The sequence below is a fragment of the Corythoichthys intestinalis genome, chromosome 13, assembly GCF_030265065.1.
Source record: "Corythoichthys intestinalis isolate RoL2023-P3 chromosome 13, ASM3026506v1, whole genome shotgun sequence".
NCBI classification, from domain to species: Eukaryota; Metazoa; Chordata; class Actinopteri; order Syngnathiformes; family Syngnathidae; genus Corythoichthys; species Corythoichthys intestinalis.
In genome coordinates, this window is record NC_080407.1 from 42151931 (window position 1) to 42169509 (window position 17579).

The following is a 17579-nucleotide window of genomic DNA, read 5'->3' on the forward strand; positions in this document are numbered from 1 at the left end:
AGCTAACGTTTTACAGTTATTGTAACTTAACGTTTTTGTCAAGGATGGCGGACGTTCTTTTTAAAGAGGGGAAAACACTATTTTCGAAAAGCGAATTCGTATCAGTGTGTTAACAACTTCCGGGTCACCACATGGAAAACGTGATCAGATATGGAATGAACAAATAATAGATTTTTTTTTTTTAAACGAGAAATGAAATAAGTCATCCGTTTTCCGATTTTGATTTAAACATGAGAAATCAATTAACAAGTCGTTGTCCGTTTTCCGATTTTGGATTCGTGACACGTTAGTAGCGTGGGCTGAATTTAAAACGCAGAGAAAAAAATCCGACGAGCACAGAAGTCGAGAAATTGTAAAAGAGCTGGAGATGTGCTCAAAATCCATTATTGCTTGCATATAACGCACATATAAATACATGTACATCTTTCCACGCATGCTCTCATCTGCTCATTGAGTGATTCTCCTTTCAAGTGCCTATGCCTGTATATAGTTGTGCCTAGGGATAAGAATTGATAGGATTTTTACGATTCCGATTCCATTATCGAAATTGCTTAACGATTCGATTCTCTTATCGATTCTAATTTGGGGGGGGGAAGAAGAACAAAAGTTTTGATTGGCATCGACTTTGTTTAATCAGAAGTCACAACCTTACAAACTGACTCACAACGAGGTCAAAAGCCTCAATGTTAGCTGTGGCAATATGTGGCAAATACACAAGAATGTGTAACATTTTGCTGAAAAATTTTTCTAATAAAAATAAAAAATATTGGTATATTTTGGCATATTGATCGTATTCCCTCACGACGCAGTTACTGTATCTCCACCTTGCAATGACCAGGCATGAAAATGGGTCAGGGGCAGTGTTGTCACAGATTACTTGAAAAGGTCATTTAATTACTGATTACGCCTCAAAAAAGTAATCTAGTTACTTTACTGATTACTTCATTATCAAAGTAACTAACTTACTTTAAAAGTAATCTATCAGTTACTTTTTACCCATTTTTCTCCCTTTGCTGCCTCAACATATAAATGACAACAGAAAAATGTCATCACATGTAATTGACTTTCCGATGATTGGATTTAAAGGGGAATATCAGAATTTCGCGCGAGCTTAGCCACTCCAGAGCCCTGAAACTAACAAATATCTCACAAACTGCTTGGAATTTGTTGAAATCTACTCCACCGACCAATTAAACCCTTAATGTCAAAACTTCTGAATTTCAGGTTATAGTTAACAGGATATCAGTGCCAATGTAAAACAATGCAAACTGACGGCACAATGATTAACAACACACAAGTGGATTGTACAGTGCAAAAACCACAAAAAGGTGGTGGCGGGCGCGGATGCGCGTTAAGCCGTGCACATTTACAAACCGGAAGTACTCCTCTCAACACACACACGGTCAATTTGGCCACAAAATGTGGCAACAACTAAGCACTTTACACTCAGTCGGACTTACAACACATCCCACAGATGCTAAACGAACACATCACCTCACGGCATGAATGTGCAACATCCATATGATGTAAACAAAGATTGCCAACTTGGAGCGATGACTGCCCGTCGTTGCTACGGCAAAGCTACGAAACGGCCGCGCATGTAGGGGGTCCAACCTTTTGCTGATACCCTCCAGAATGAAGGAAAAATACTCACCTTCATTCATGGATATCCACAGATCAACATTCCCTCGCAACGTCTCAATACTCGGCGCGAATGTCCATCAGTCCAATCAGGTTGTCATGGAAACACGTACCGGGAACCTTTTATTTTCTATTCAAAATGCTATTCGTACATGACTACAATATTCTTCATTCTACATACCTTATGAGGCAATGAAAAAATAGTAACACAGAGACACTAAGGAAACTAACTTTAATCAGATTACTGGTGTAGAAAAATGAACGGGTTAGATTACTCGTTACTGAAAAAGTAATCAGATTACAGTAACGCATTACTAACTAATGCGTTACTGACAACACTGGTCAGGGGTTAAAAAGGTGTCAAGGGTGTGGAGGAAATATGATCCGGTAGGGCTGTCTCAAACGACTAATTTTGTCCCGATTAGTCAGCCGACTATTTTTACTATTAGTCGACTAATAAATAAAAATAATATATTTTTGTTGTTGTTGCTAATTTAGCAATGAAATTTTTGTTGACGCTTATTAATTCACGTAAACATTTTACATTTTACTTCTTTATTGAAGTACAAATAAACATGTAAATAACAATAATTAATCACACATAAACAATGAGGTCAAATGCTCAAAGCATTAACTAGTGCAAAAGAATGGAATGTAAACAGATTCAGAACACTGACTTAGCCTTTCCAATATTATTCAAAACAATTCTTAAAAAAAATCTAGCATTATTATTATTATAGTATACTACCATATATAATAGTATCATAATAATTATAATATTCATCGGCAATCATATTTTTCAAAAAGGATGTCATTTTCAAGCTATTATTAGTTTAGAATCTGTATTATATAGAGCTTTCCCGACTAGTCGACGTAATCGATGACGTAAATGCGTCGACGGGCAATACATACCATCGATGGGTAATGACGGGTTAAAAAAATGTACATGCGGATAAAGTTTAAAATGGCGGGCGCTCGCGATACAAGCGGTTGTTACTGGCACCCCCAAGGAGGCCGCTGTTATTTCAATCTGACCGGCGTTGTCAGATTGAGCAAAGAGGAAGAAAGTGGGCGAGCGAGCGAGAGAGAGGGAGCGAGATCGGTGAGTTGGAAAAGTGCGCAAGTAGCGCCGAGTTGAGTGGCTTAATCCCCCACGTTTTTGTTTTGGTCAGTAAAAGTATCCATAAAGAGCCATCCGACGCCTCCCGGTGTTTTTTCCGCCTTCCTGAGGAGGAAATCGGACGAACTCAGACGAACCGACGACAACGAGCCAAGTGAATCGCCAGTGAGGAATTGAAAACACCGCCAATTTCCAAAAAGTGCAGAGTTGGTAACACGTGAAAGCGGCATGAAGCCAAAAAATGGGACCAAAATAGCCAGAGCCTGGAATTATTTCAAGGAAAATATGGAGGGTGCCACTTTGTGTACTCTTTGCTAAGCTGAGCTCGCATACCACGGTAGCACGTCGGCTATGAACGAACACTTGAAGCAAGTTGCCTTTATGTGCGTCGTATCAACGTGCCTTTTTATTCAATAAAATAATTATATAGATATAATATTTTTTAAATTGTTATTAAATTTATTAGCATCATGAAAGCTCCCACTTGGGGAAATTATATACATATATCCTGTATATACATAATATAATAAAAATATATATGGAAACAGCACTAGCCTGCTTACTGTAATCCATGATTGCACCAATGTTAGTTACTTTGTATTATAAAGTTTTACATAAAGTAGTATACTATAAAATTAATACTATACATTTAATTTTTGTTACTGTGGGTATGTGTGCCTTTCATTCAAAATAATTGTGGTAATATTTCAGTGTGCCCTCTACTTTATCTATTTTCAGGTTAAAACAAAAGTTGAACAGTTTTTCCCATCCCCCAAAAATGCGGCATGCACACCAGAAAAAGCATCTGAACTTACACAAAGTATTCTGAAAATGGTTGTCCGGGACATTGCAATTCATTTTAACATTTAGAAATATATAGACAATGACATACCACAAAAAGAGTAAGAATTGTTTTGACTCCTGTTAAAGAGGTGAAGTCACAGTGTTTCCGTTTACATTTTTTTTGCACTAGTTAATGCCAGCAGCATTTGACCTTATTGTTTGTGATTTATTATTGGTATTTATGTTATTTATTTATACGTTAATAAAGAATGTAGGTGTTCCAAAATGTTTTTTGTGAATTAATAAGCTTGAACAAAAATGTCATTATTAAAATAGTAGTAAAAAAAAAAAAAAAATTTGATCAGTCGACTAATCGTAAAAATAGTCGGCTGACTAATCGGGAGGTAATTAGTCGTTTGGGACAGCCCTAGTATTATAGTATTTACATTAGGGCTGTCAAAATTATCGCGTTAACGCGCAGTAATTAAGTTTTTAAATTAATCACGTTATAATATTTGACGCAATTAACGCACATGTCCCGCTCAGAAAGTATTCTACCTTTTGGTAAGTTTTACAGCAAGGCTTTTTGCGCTGTCCAACAGCGAACTCTTGTGGTCGCTTTGCGACATGGTTTATTATTTTCTTCTTTTCTTTCTTTATTATGGCTGCACGACTTCTCGGGTTGATAATGTTGTGCTTAGATGATCCTTGGACAAGATTTGTCCGTAAGTATGTTGTTGTAAAGAATGTGCATATTATGTTAGTAAGCGAAATGTTATATTTTTTGTATGAGACGCTTTTTGGTTATGTTTAGTGAACCTGTATAGCGTGCTAAGCTAACATTGTTGCTAATGCAATGCTTGTGTACTTTTATTTTGTAGTTTTACGACGGTCTAAAGAGGACAATGGTTTGAGGCCATTTTATTAATAAATCAGATGAAAAAGGAAGAAGTCTAATTATTAAGGCGTCGTTCACTAGCTGTCTAGCTTTGGAAAAAGTAGACGCTTTGGAGTGAGGACAGCATAGACAGATTTAAATGACAGTAGCGTGAAATGCCCACTACAGTCCTTATGTATGTCTAATGTATATATCCATCTTGTGTCTTATCTTTCCATGCCAACAATTTATTTTACAGAATATATATATAATTTACAGAAAAATATGGCATATTTTATAGATGGTTTGAATTGCGATTAATTGCGATTAATTACGATTAATTAATTTTTAAGCTGTAATTAACTCGATTAAAAATTTTAATCGTTTGACAGCCCTAATTTACATATTATAGTATTAATTCTGAAGTATTAACTCTTGAAATCGTTATTTATATGAACGTGGCGTGCCTTTAATTTGACGTGTACACCTGAAGTACGTTCGCTAAACCTCTAACAGCTTCACACTCTTCAAAAAAACACTTTTCGTCATTGCTTGTGGTGTCACTGTCACTCGTAGCTTTTTTTTTTTCCTAAAATTTTTTTCATTTGCAAATCATGTTAACCAGCGATTTTTCATGTTTTAAGTGTCACCTCTTAACCGCAAGTTTGCGTTTTCGAAGAGACTGCCAATGTTTAATAGCAGGCTGAAGTAGTTTATTTTTTCCCATTTGTGTCAATGTAGCAATGCTAACGCTTACAGTGTTTATACACGTGTTTCCTTATTTTGTTTGTCTGAATTGTAATTCTACGGCGTTTTGATGACTAATAAACATCTGTGAAATGAACGAGAGTCTAATAGTCATCTACACGCACACACAAATGTATGCATGCACGCACGGGTTGATAAAACGCAGCCGTGAAAATTATCGCCCTCACTTTTATTTATCTTGCGACAAATGGACTCATTTCATATTGCGACAGGCTAAGCAACTTTAATAAAACTTGTTGTTAGTTAGTTAGATGGAATTACGACCCCCCCTCTTAAAAATGTTCTCCTAGGATCTACACAATTCAAGTATGTCACCCTCTTTGGCTTCAAAATGGTGAATTTAGCCGAAAGGTGAGTGATTTTCATGCCTGAATGACTGCAAGCCGCTTTGTTGTTATTTTTCCTCGTGAAGTGAAGACACACTTTCGAGCGTTTGAACCTACGTGTTGTCATTGTTATGTTTAAGGCTGCAATGCTCGTGCTAAACCATCGTAACCTTTCATTTTCACCCTCTTTCCTGGTGAAGCATAGCCAAACTTTGGAGCGAGTGGTTCTTGGCGCCATGCTAGTTTGATGCGTCCAGGATGCGTCTGGACAACAAGACGCTTCACTTCACGTGATGACGCAGTACGCGTCTTTAGGAATCGTTAAAGGGATCGTTAAGGCTTTTTCATTGTGATGTCGAGGCCTCGAAACACTAGGACCCGGTTCGGAATTGGAATCGGATTTTGATTCCCATTCCTAGTTGTGCCTATTACCAAGTTGGATTAAAAGTGCCAAAGACCAACTCCACTCTCCACTCCTTGTGTTCTAACCGACACCCCGAGGCGAATGAACCATGAAACATATTGAACCCAGAACCTCATACAGTCCATTAGTCCAAATTAGAATCGATAAGGGAATCGATAAAGAATCAAATTGTTAAGCAATATCGATAATGGAATCGGAATCGTAAAAATCTTATCAATTCCCATCCTTATATGCAGTTGTGGTCAAAAGTTTACATACACTTGTGAAGACCATAATGTCATGGCTCTCTTGAGTTTCCAGTTATTTCTACAACACTGATTTTTCTCTGATAGAGTGATTGGAACAGAAACTTCTTTCTCACAAAAAACATTCATGAAGTTTGGTTCTTTTATGACTTTATTATGGATGAACAGAAAAAAGTGATCAAATCTGCTGGGTCAAAAATATACATACAGCAACGCTAATATTTGGTAACATGTCCCTTGGCCATTTTCACTTCAATTAGGCGCTTTTGGTAGCCATCCACAAGCTTCTGGCAAGCTTCTGGTTGAATCTTTGAACACTCCTCTTGACAGAATTGGTGCAGTTCAGTTAAATTTGATGGCTTTCTGACATGGACTTGTTTCTTCAGCATTGTCCACAAGTTCAAGTCAGGACTTTGGGAAGGCCATTCGAAAACCTTAATCCTTGCCTGATTTAGCCATTCCATTACCACTTTTGATGTGTGTTTGGGGTCATTGTCCTGTTGGAACACCCAACTGCGCCCAAGACCCAATCTTCGGGCTGATGACGTTAGGTTATCTTGAAGAATTTGAAGGTAATCCTCCTTCTTCATTATCCCATTTACTCTCTGTAAAGTACCAGTTCCATTGGCAGCAAAACAACCCAACAGCATAATACTACCACCACCGTGCTTGACGGTAGGCATGGTGTACTTGGGGTTAAAGGCCTCACCTTTTCTCCTCCAAACATATTGCTGGGCATTGTGGCCAAACAGCTGGATTTTTGTTTCGTCTGACCACAGAACTTTCCTCCAGAAGGTCTTATCTTTGTCCATGTGATCAGCAGCAAACTTCAGTCGAGCCTTAAGGTGCCGCTTTTGGAGCAAGGGCTTCCTTCTTGTACGGCAGCCTCTCAGTCCATGGAGATGCAAAACACGCTTGACTGTGGACACTGACACCTGTGTTCCAGCAGCTTCTAATTCTTGGCAGATCTGCTTTTTGGTGATTCTCGGTTGAATCTTCACCCTCCTGACCAATTTTCTCTCAGCAGCAGGCGATAGCTTGCGTTTTCTTCCTGATCGTGGCAGTGACAAAACAGTGCCATGCACTTTATACTTACAAACAATTGTTTGCACTGTTGCTCTCGGGACCTGCAGCTGCTTTGAAATGGCTCCAAGTGACTTTCCTGACTTGTTCAAGTCAATGATTCGCTTTTTCAGATCCATGTATGTATATTTTTGACCCAGCAGATTTGATCACTTTTTCTGCTAACACATAATAAAGTCATAAAAGAACCAAACTTCATGTATGTGTTTTGTGACAAAGAAGTATCTGTTCCAATCACTCTATCAGAGAAAAATCAGAGTTGTAGAAATAACTGGAAACTCAAGAGAGCCATGACATTATGTTCTTCACAAGTGTATGTAAACTTTTGACCACAACTGTATGTACATCATGAGATTATACACTTACTCGCGGCGTTATGCAATTTATGTACAAAGTTGGCTGGGGAAAAGTAGCAGAATCACTGGTACCGTGTCGTTGTTCCTGTTGTTTAACAGCGCACTCTTGTGGGAGGAAGCGGAAATTCAGACGAAACTACGTCGGTTTACATACACCAAAATAGTACGGGTTTAAAAATCTTTCCGGAAAAACTTGAGCGTTTTTAATATCTTTTAACCAGAAAAGTCGGCTTCCGTTCAAAACGGATTCATTGAACAGCCTTACAACTCAATATAAACTTGTCTTTGCATGACTAAAAGCCACTACCCACCAAATTTGGCACGAAAACGGCATTTGTCCATGGATAAGCCGCACTGGACTATAATTCACAGCTGTCCTCACTGTATTATGGGATATTTAGACCAAAAGATATTAATCGGTAACACTGGCAGCAGCCCCATTGGTGTGTGAATGTGTGCGTGAATGGGTAAATGTGTGCTAATGTAAAGCGCTTTGGGCATGGTAACCATGCAGATAAATGCGCTATATAAGTACTGACCATTTACCATTTTACCATTTAAGACCAAATGAACCACCATGAAGCTTTGAACCAAATGGCAGCAAAGCTTCATTGCTTCAAGAAGCTTCATTTGGTCATCACTGCTCCCTTGGGGGAGACAATTAACCTCTGCTGCCACCTCCTGTCAACACTGCTGTTGTCCAACATGCCTCCTAGCATGCATTGCAGCACTACAGATGTAAATAACAATCAAAATTCAAGTTCTGTGCTAATTATTTCTTCCGTTACTGTTCCAGTTGTTTCATTAATTGCTAGTTATGGTATTTGATAACACTTTATTTGACAGTGGTGCCATAAGACTGTCATTAGACAGTCATAATTGTGACATGACACTGTCATGAGCATTAATGAATGCTTATATCCGTGTCATTTTGTGTTATCCGGCAAATTATCTCACTTTTGAATGGATGTAAAAGATCCAATCTGAACATAAATGGAGTTAGTAATATAATTTGCCGGATGACACTTAATGGGTTATGTTATGTCATAAGCATTCAGTGTGAGAGTGTCATGTCATACTTATGACGCTCTTATGACATTCTTATGACACCACTGTCAAATAAAGTGTAACCTATAAACACAAATAAATCAACAAATAAGCCACACTGGACTAGAAGCTGCAGGATTCAAAATGAAGGAAAAGTAGCGGCTTATACTCCGAAAATTAGGGCAATAATAAGGGCTGTCAAATTTATTGCGTTAACAGGCGGTAATTAATTTTTTAAATTAATCACGTTAAAGTATTTAACGCATTTGACAACCCACTCATGCTTTGCCGCAAACAGACTACAATGGCGCCGTTTTATGTATATTGAGAGCTAAGAGGCAGAGACAAGAGAGTGGAGTGGACACAGGCATTCATTGGGGCCGCGCTATTTATTGGCATAAGCATTGGCATCTCTTCCACAACAATTGTATCTATTGTGGCGAACGATGTGGGGAAGAACGATTGGAGAAAATCTTTTTCTTAACACCTTATATTGTTCACACCGCAGAGAAGATATACCATTTGCAGCCACCACTGACAGTCATGGTTGCCCAAATTCCCATCATGCATTTGGGCAGAACAGTTAAGTCGTTACAGTATCATTTACTGAAAGCACAACAAAAATAATAATCATATCCCAAAAAAATTCACAAAAAGAAAAGCGCTCAATGCAAAGAGAACTAACCTTCCCAATCAAAATAGCTATGCAAAAAAATACTCTATTTAAACATTTCGTTTAGCTCAACAAATACATTAGATGGCAATATTTAGTCACAATATACAAACTAACAGAGGTCTCTTACGTTGTGAAGTCAACACTGGTGAGCTATTGGTTAATTTTTAGATTGGAAATTTTACAAATTTTATGAAAACGAAAACATACAGAGGGGTTTTAATTAGGGCTGTCAAAATTATCGCGTTAACGCGCGGTAATTAATTTCTTAAATTAATCACGTTAAAATATTTGACGCAATTAACGCACATGTCCCGCTCAGACAGTATTCTGCCTTTTGGTAAGTTTTACAGCAAGGTTTTTTGTGCTGTCTAACAGTGAACTCTTGTGGTCGCTTTGCGACATGGTTTATTGCTTTCTTGCCAGTTCAATATGGCTGCACGACGTCTCGGGCTGACGCCTACGTGGTAATGTTGTGCTTATATGATCCTTGGACAAGATTTGCCTGTAAGTATGGTTGTTGTAAAGAATGTACATATTATGTTAGTAAGCGAAATGTTATATTTTTTGTATGAGACGCTTTTTGTTTATGTTTAGTGAACCTGTATAGCGTGCTAAGCTAACGTTGTTGCTAATGCGATGCTTGTGTACTTTTTTTTTTTTTAGTTCTACTACGGTCTAAAGAGGACAATGCTTTGAGGCCATTTCATTAATAAATCAGATGAAAAAGGAAGTCTGATTAGTAAGGCGTCGTTCACTAGCTTTGGAAAAAGTAGATGCTTCGGATTGAGGACAGCATAGACAGATTTAAATGACAGGAGAGTGAATGTATATATCCATCTTGTGTCTTATCTTTCCATTCCAACAATTTATTTTACAGAATATATATATAATTTACAAAAAAAATATGGCATATTTTATCGATGGTTTGAATTGCGATTAATTGCGATTAATTACGATTAATTAATTTTTAAGCTGTAATTAACTCGATTAAAAATTTTAATCGTTTGACAGCCCTACTTTTAATATAAAATTACTATAACTTGTACTGACATTTATCTTTTAAGAATTACAAGTCTTTCTATCCGTGGATCCCTTTCACAGAAAGAATGCTAATAATAAGGCCATCTTGTGGATTTATTGTTATAATAAACAAATACAGTACTTATGTACAGTATGTGGAATGTATATATCCTTCTTATCTTTCCATTCCAACAATAATTTACAGAAAAATATGGCATATTTTAGACATGGTTTGAATTGTGATTAATTACGATTAATTAATTTTTAAGCTGTGATTAACTCGATTAAAAATGTTAATCGTTTGACAGCCCTAGTAATCATAATTAAATATTAATTGTGAAGGAATTCGGCCTCCCAGCCTAGCCGCCGGAACAGCGACAGCCGAACCAGTAGGCGTCCCGCTGGCGCCGCCCCAGCAATTCGGCCGGAAAGCCAAACTCCACATGTTCACTCCAGCATTAACCCTTTGCACTGACTCCATTTTGAACGGTTTAAATAAAGCTCACCGGGAACAAGTTGATTTATTTATTAGTCGACAGTGATCAAAAAGCAAGGCAAAAACAGACAATGGAGAAGCAATGCTGGCTCCAGGGTCCGCAAAAAAACCCGATACATGTCCCCGAGAAGCGACAGTTATTAGCTAAATGTTCATGTCTTTTGTCTTGTCTTGTCTCATGTCTTTTGAAAGCTGTGGTGGAGCGGGCCAGGCGGGAGCCTTGCCTGGGTGTTGTCTTGGGATAATCCTTCTGTTGCAAGTTTGGGCGGTCAAGTTCATGTGTCATCTTTGTAGCTGGGTTTTAGTTCCCACGGGAACTGAGGCATGTCTTGACGTCTAAGGCGCCGAGCTATCAACTTGTTGCCTTGGTATGGCGGGGGTGTCCTGACCCCACCAAAGAGATGCTGACGTCATTTCCTTCGCTTATCAGGCGAGGGCTGATAAGCTGCTCCACTTTACTGTGTCAAAGGGCATGGAGGGAAGTCTGCCTAAACTATGGTTAAATGCTTTACTATAATGAATGTGTTAGACTAATGCAAACAATTATACGGTGTGTGCGAGAAAACTAACTATCCCCTACAATTGATACAATAAAAGCAAAATTAATTACATTGAAATGAATAAAAAGCAAATACACTCCAGTTACAGCCCAAGTAGCACTCTAAAGTAGATTTTCTTTTTCATAGTATTAAACTCACTGCATGCCATTGACAACGAGAGAAGTCCAATTCATTTAAAGTGGGAGAACTTGCAGTGAATGCTCATATTTCGGTGCCATTGACGGAACTAAACGTCCAATCCATTTTGATTGGGACAGACGCCCATTCCAGTCGAAATAGATTGGACGATGCAGCCAGTGAGTTAAAAGAGTCCCGTCTAAGTGCTTAAAAAAATAAATCTTGCATGAAAGATTAACTTCACACCAAACCGTAAGTTTTTGTCCTCTTGTGTCTTGCAGACATCAGGGAGGCTTATTGTCCGAAGTGGCAGCAGTCCTATCACATCAAAAAGGAAGAGGAAGAGTTCTTATGTATTAAAAAGGAAGACCAGGAGAAATTCACCCCGGTTTGGCACCCTCACGTAGAGGATCCGTTGCAACTCTGTCCCGTTAGGAAGCAGCAGGAAGAGCTGCAATATATCAAAGAGGAACAGGAGGACGTCACCAGCTTGACCAATGTCCCCTTGAAGAGTGAAAATGAAGGTCCAATGAAGCTGAGCGGAGCGGAGGAGTCTCCGAGCAGCATCTTAACAGAAGATGACAATGACCAACGTGGACACACTGGTCAGAAACGTTTCTGCTGTTCAGTTTGTGGTCAGAGATTCTCTCGTAAGGGACATTTAAATCAACACGCAAGTATACACGCTGGTGAGAAACGTGAAATGCCTTTCTCCTGCTCGATTTGCGATCAAAGATTCTCTCAAAAGGGAAACTTAAATCGTCACGCCAGGATACACACTGGTGAGAAACGCGAAAGGCCTTTCTCCTGCTCGATTTGCGGTCAAAGATTTTTTGAAAAGGGACCCTTAAAATATCACACAAGAACGCACACTGGTGAGAAACCGTACTCCTGCTCATTTTGTGGTAAAAAATTTGCTCGGAATAGCCACTTAAAAAGTCACATAAGGATACACACTGGTGAGAAACCGTTCTCCTGCACAATTTGCGGTCAGAGTTTCGCCGAAAAGGTAACCTTGAAGCGTCACATGGGAACGCACGGCGGCGAGAAACCTTACTCCTGCTCAATTTGCGGTCGGAAATTCTTGGAAGGGCGACAGTTAGATCGTCACGCAAGAACACACACTGGGGAGAAACCTTTCTCCTGCTCAGTTTGCGGTCAAAGATTCCCTTGGCGGTTTGCGGCAACTAAGCACAAGTGTGTTGGTGCGAAAAGCAGAGACCGATGAAGGATGAATCCAAGTTTGCGTCATCGCTTTGTGGATGCAGGACAATTGTATTATGAGGTCATTATAGTGTCCGGGTATCATTCGTTCATTCCATATCTATTTTAGAATCCAAAATCTGAAAACGGATAACGACTTGTTATTTTATTTCTCGTTTTCAAATCAATAAATGGAAAACAAATAACAGCCTCTTTTTCGCCGTTTTGATTTTGTTTTGAACATGGTACCCGCGGGTTATTAAAAGTATTAAAAAAACATTGAATTTAGTTTCCATTATTAAAGGTATTAAAAGTATTAAATTAGCTTTTGTAAGTCTGGAATTTTTTCACCGTGGTCTTAATTTTCAAGAACATCTCAGTGCAACCTAAATTATATCCTTGCCGAAGTTTTTATTTTTTTATTTTATTTTTTTTATCCATAATGAAGTTGACGCATAGAATTTTTACGATGCACTGCGCTACAAATCGAAATGCAACTCGTGCGTGCCAAACCACCACAACCGGCAAAACGGAGAATCCACCCACCTCTGCATCGGGAATGCGTCCGTTTGTCGGTGGAACGAAAACCCTGCAACCAGAAATGTTGTGGATTCTGAACACCAAAACAGACCACCATTCATATACTTCAAATGAGTCCATTGGTGATCTGTTTTGGATATTACGTCATTTTTGGTGGGCATCGGCTATCACAATGTTGGTCACATTGCGTTTTGTTCCAGAGGGAGCGTTCCCGATGTCGTAACTGCCTTTTGTAACGAATTTTCAGTTGGCAGAAAAAAACCCACACATTTTCTTAATGTTTAAATAGTCTACATATTTTTATGATCATTATAAATTCATTTACACAATGAAATAACGCTGGAAAAGTTTGTTAAACATGATGTTGGTCAAATCGTGTTTTTTTCCGGAGGGACTATTCCCGACTTCATAACTGCAGCCAATTTAAGCTCATCAAGACTTTAAGATAGAGGTAAAATCGGGCCTAAAAAATCCAGCCCGACCCGAACTGGTCCACGGGTATTAAAGCCCGACCCGCGTTTTGTGTGATAACATTTGTGACGATGTCTGCATAAAAGCCTGTCTTTTGTAACGAATTCTCAGTTGTCAGAAAAAAAAACGCACATTTTCTTAATGTTTAAATCGACTACATATTTTTATGATCATTATAAATTTTTTTACACAACGAAATAACGCTGGAAAAGTTTGTTTAATACAAATAAACAGATGCGGTTTTGCGGACTCGCAGAGGGGAAGATTAAAAAGGGCGTATAGGCGCGCTCTGCATGGCTCTGCAATGACCATACCGCGCCTTCTTTTTTTTATCCAAATTATTTATTTTTTAACAAGTATTCCTTAGTTTATCATTCATACATCGTTAATATATAATTATTTCAAAAAGTTAGCGAGAAAGAACCCTGGCCCGGCCCAACGTAATAATTGACATCTTAATTTTGGTCATGTTTTCAGTTTAATTTAGCTGTTTCCAGCTTGCTATGTTTATAATTGTGATGTTTGTTTACCGCTTTTTCTCTTACTGCGAAGAGGGAGGAAGTTACATCGGCCGCCGCTATGATATTTAAGTCATCAGCCATCTGCTGTGACCCAGGAATTTAACGCCTGCTTTCACGCACACTGCTTCCCATGTCAGTCGACACGGGAAATTGTATTCACACACAACTGCTGCACGGTTAAGACCCGCGATATTCCCGTTGTTTTGGAGTATGTGATAGGGGCTCAAGTTACATCCAGATACTTTAGGTTGCAGTTTATGGGTCATGCAAAGGCAGTGGACCTGCTTAAACATTTTGGTTTGCCTTTCGAATGAATGTGAATTTTGCCGTTTTAACTCAAGAGTTAGCCATGTTCACTGGGGTCTTGGCAGGTGCACTAGCGGCTAGCCTGTTATAGAAGATGGCTGGTCTGAGTCCTGTCCTCCTCCTTTTTGTCCATAATTATTGTGTGTGTGTGTGTGTGTGTGTCAAAAAAAATTCTGACAGACTTTATAATGTTACTTTAAATGTGTTTTAATTGTATCTTCAATATACAGTGCTGCTCGAAAGTTTGTGAACCCCACAGCGATGGTCAGATTTTTTGTAAAAAAAACTAAAATAACCTTATTAAATGTTAAGTTATACCCAAATCCACAATACTGACATTCCAAATAATGGACTGAAACAAAAGAAATAGTTATATTGTCATTCTTTATTTAACAAAAGTGGTTGATTTAAGAAAAACTCAGATATCATGTGTGCAAAAGTATGTGAACCCCTTCAGTTAATAGGATATTGCGCCTCCTTTTGCAGAGATTACCTCAACCAAACGGTTTCTGTAGTGACTAATCAGCCTCTCACATCTACTTTGGGGGATTTTTGCCCATTCTTCCTTGCAGAACGCAGTCAGTTGAGAGAGGTTTGATGGGCGTCTGGCATGAACTGCTCGCTTCAGGTCCCGCCACAGCATTTCAATGGGATTTAGGTCAGGACTTTGACTGGGCCAGTCCAGAACACGAATCTTCTTCTTTTTCAGCCATTCCTTGGTTGTATTGCTGGAATGCTTTGGATCATTATCATGTTGCATGATCCACCTTCTGCCAAGCTTTAACTTCAAAACAGATGGCGTCAGGTTATGTTCTAGGATTTGACAATATTCCTCAGAATTCATGATTCCCTGGACTATGTGGAGTTGTCCAGGTCCTGAGGATGAAAAGCAAGCCCAGATCTTGACATTCCCACCTCCATGCTTCACTGTTGGGAGAAGGTTCTTTTGGTGGTATGCAGTGTTGACTTTTCGCCAGACATGGCGGTTTTGGTTGTGACCAAACAGTTCAATTTTGCACCTACATCAGTTGATGAAAACTCTTTTTAATTTAGTCTCGACAACACAACTGTTAAAAAAACAAAAAAAAAATACTGAATTGATTGATTAGGAAATCAGGTTGAAATAATAGAAAATTCCAAAATGTTGAGGGGGTTCACAAACTTTTGAGCAGCACTGTATGTGCATTCTTTTATCAAACACACTTAGTAATTGAGGTTAAATTTGATGTTCAGTGCTTTGTTTATTTGATATGATTCAGTATGATCTAAAAAATGGGTGCAAGAAAAGTATTAATTTTCAGTTGAAATGGCATTAAAAAAGGTCTTAAAAGTCTTGAATTTAGATTTATCAATTCTGGGGGGACCCTGTTTGAAATTAATGATGGAATTTTAGGGTATGAAATTATTTGGGCTGTCAAACGATTAAAATTTTTAATCGTGTTAATCACAGCTTAAAATTTAATTAATGGTAATTAATCGCTATTCAAAACATCTCTAAAATATGCCATATTTTTCTGTAAATTGTTGTTGGAATGGAAAGATTAGACACAAGGTGGACATAAACATTCAACATACTGAAATTAAGTACTGTATTTGTTTATTATAGTAATAAATCCACAAGATGGCATTAACATTATTAACATTCTTTCTGTTAAAAGGGATCCACAGATAGAAAGACTTGTAGTTCTTAAAAGATAAATTTGAGTACAATTTATAGTATTTTAAATTAAAACCCCTCTTAATGTTTCCAGTTTAATAAAATTTGTAAAATTTTCAATCAAAAAATAAACTAATAGCTCGCCATTGTTGACGTCGCCGAGCGGTGACGTCTCATTGGGCTACCTGCCGTTCTCTTCTCTGTCTCTGGTGTCCTTCGACAGCTCTTTGGTCTCAGCCATAGAGGAGTTTGAAGTGTGACTGACTGAGGTTGTGGACAGGTGTCTTTTATACTGATAATGAGTTAAAACGGGTGCCATTAATACAGGTAACGAGTGGAGCCTCGTTAGACCTCGTTAAAAGAAGTTAGACCTCTTTGACAGCTGGAAATCTTGTTTGTTTGGAGGTGACCAAATACTTATTTTTCGCTCTAATTTGGAAATAAATTCTTTGAAAATCAAACAATGTGATTTTCTGTTGGGTTTTTTTTCTACACTGTGTCTCTCATGGTTGAGGTTTACCCATGTTGACAATTACAGGCCTCTAATCTTTTCAAGTAGGAGAACTTGCACATTTGGTGGTTGACTAAATACTTATTTGCTCCACTGTACATGTTTTTGCATAGTTATTTTGGGGCTATCTAGGGTTGCTTAAAGGGTTAATTCCGACTCACGCGGAAATTCGGGTTACGTCGCAAGAGTAGGAACGGAGCTCGCTGTTAATACACTACTCAAAAAAAAAACAAAGGAAACACTAAAGTAACATGTTGTAGATCTGAATGAAAGATATTTTTGTTTAAAACTTTGTTGTTTCCATAGTTGAATGTGCTGACAACAACGTCACACAAAAAATATAAATTAATATCAAATGTGTCAACCCATGGAGGTTGTCAGGGAAATTCAACTTTGAACTCCAAGACAAGTGTCAACTCGATAGGTCTATATGAGAAATGAATCAGACCAACCAAGCATTGCCTGCTTCGAAGACTTTATGTAAAACTTGATATGTCAAGGATATAATGGCGTGATCCGGAAAGGAGCCGTGAACACTCAAGAGTACAAAGAAGCACAACAGAGGCCGGACACTTATACTTTTGAAAGGGCGTTACCTAAGGATGCTTACTGTGAAACGATACCTACGAAAACGAAAGTGAAACTTAAGTATCAACTCTGGTGTTTTTTTTCTACAGAAAAACATTATGAGCTATGACCTTGGGATCTTAGCTATAGCTGGCATGAAAAGGAAGTAAAAATCTAATGAGTCGACAGGAACTCTTTGTATCATGTTCAAAGAAATACAGCACACGAACCTGGATGAATGCAGTCTAACAAATGAATATAGTA

General features: G+C 38.3%; 1 protein-coding gene across 1 annotated transcript in view; it reads left to right on the top strand.

Moving 5' to 3' along the window:
- Positions 1–17579, top strand: part of LOC130929186 (zinc finger protein 771-like) — a 33029-nt gene extending 15450 nt beyond the window's left edge. The window contains exon 4 of the mRNA XM_057856189.1: positions 11821–17579. Within this exon, the coding sequence (XP_057712172.1) occupies positions 11821–12767 (947 nt within the window). The 3' untranslated portion in view covers positions 12768–17579. The remainder of the gene's footprint in view (positions 1–11820) is intronic.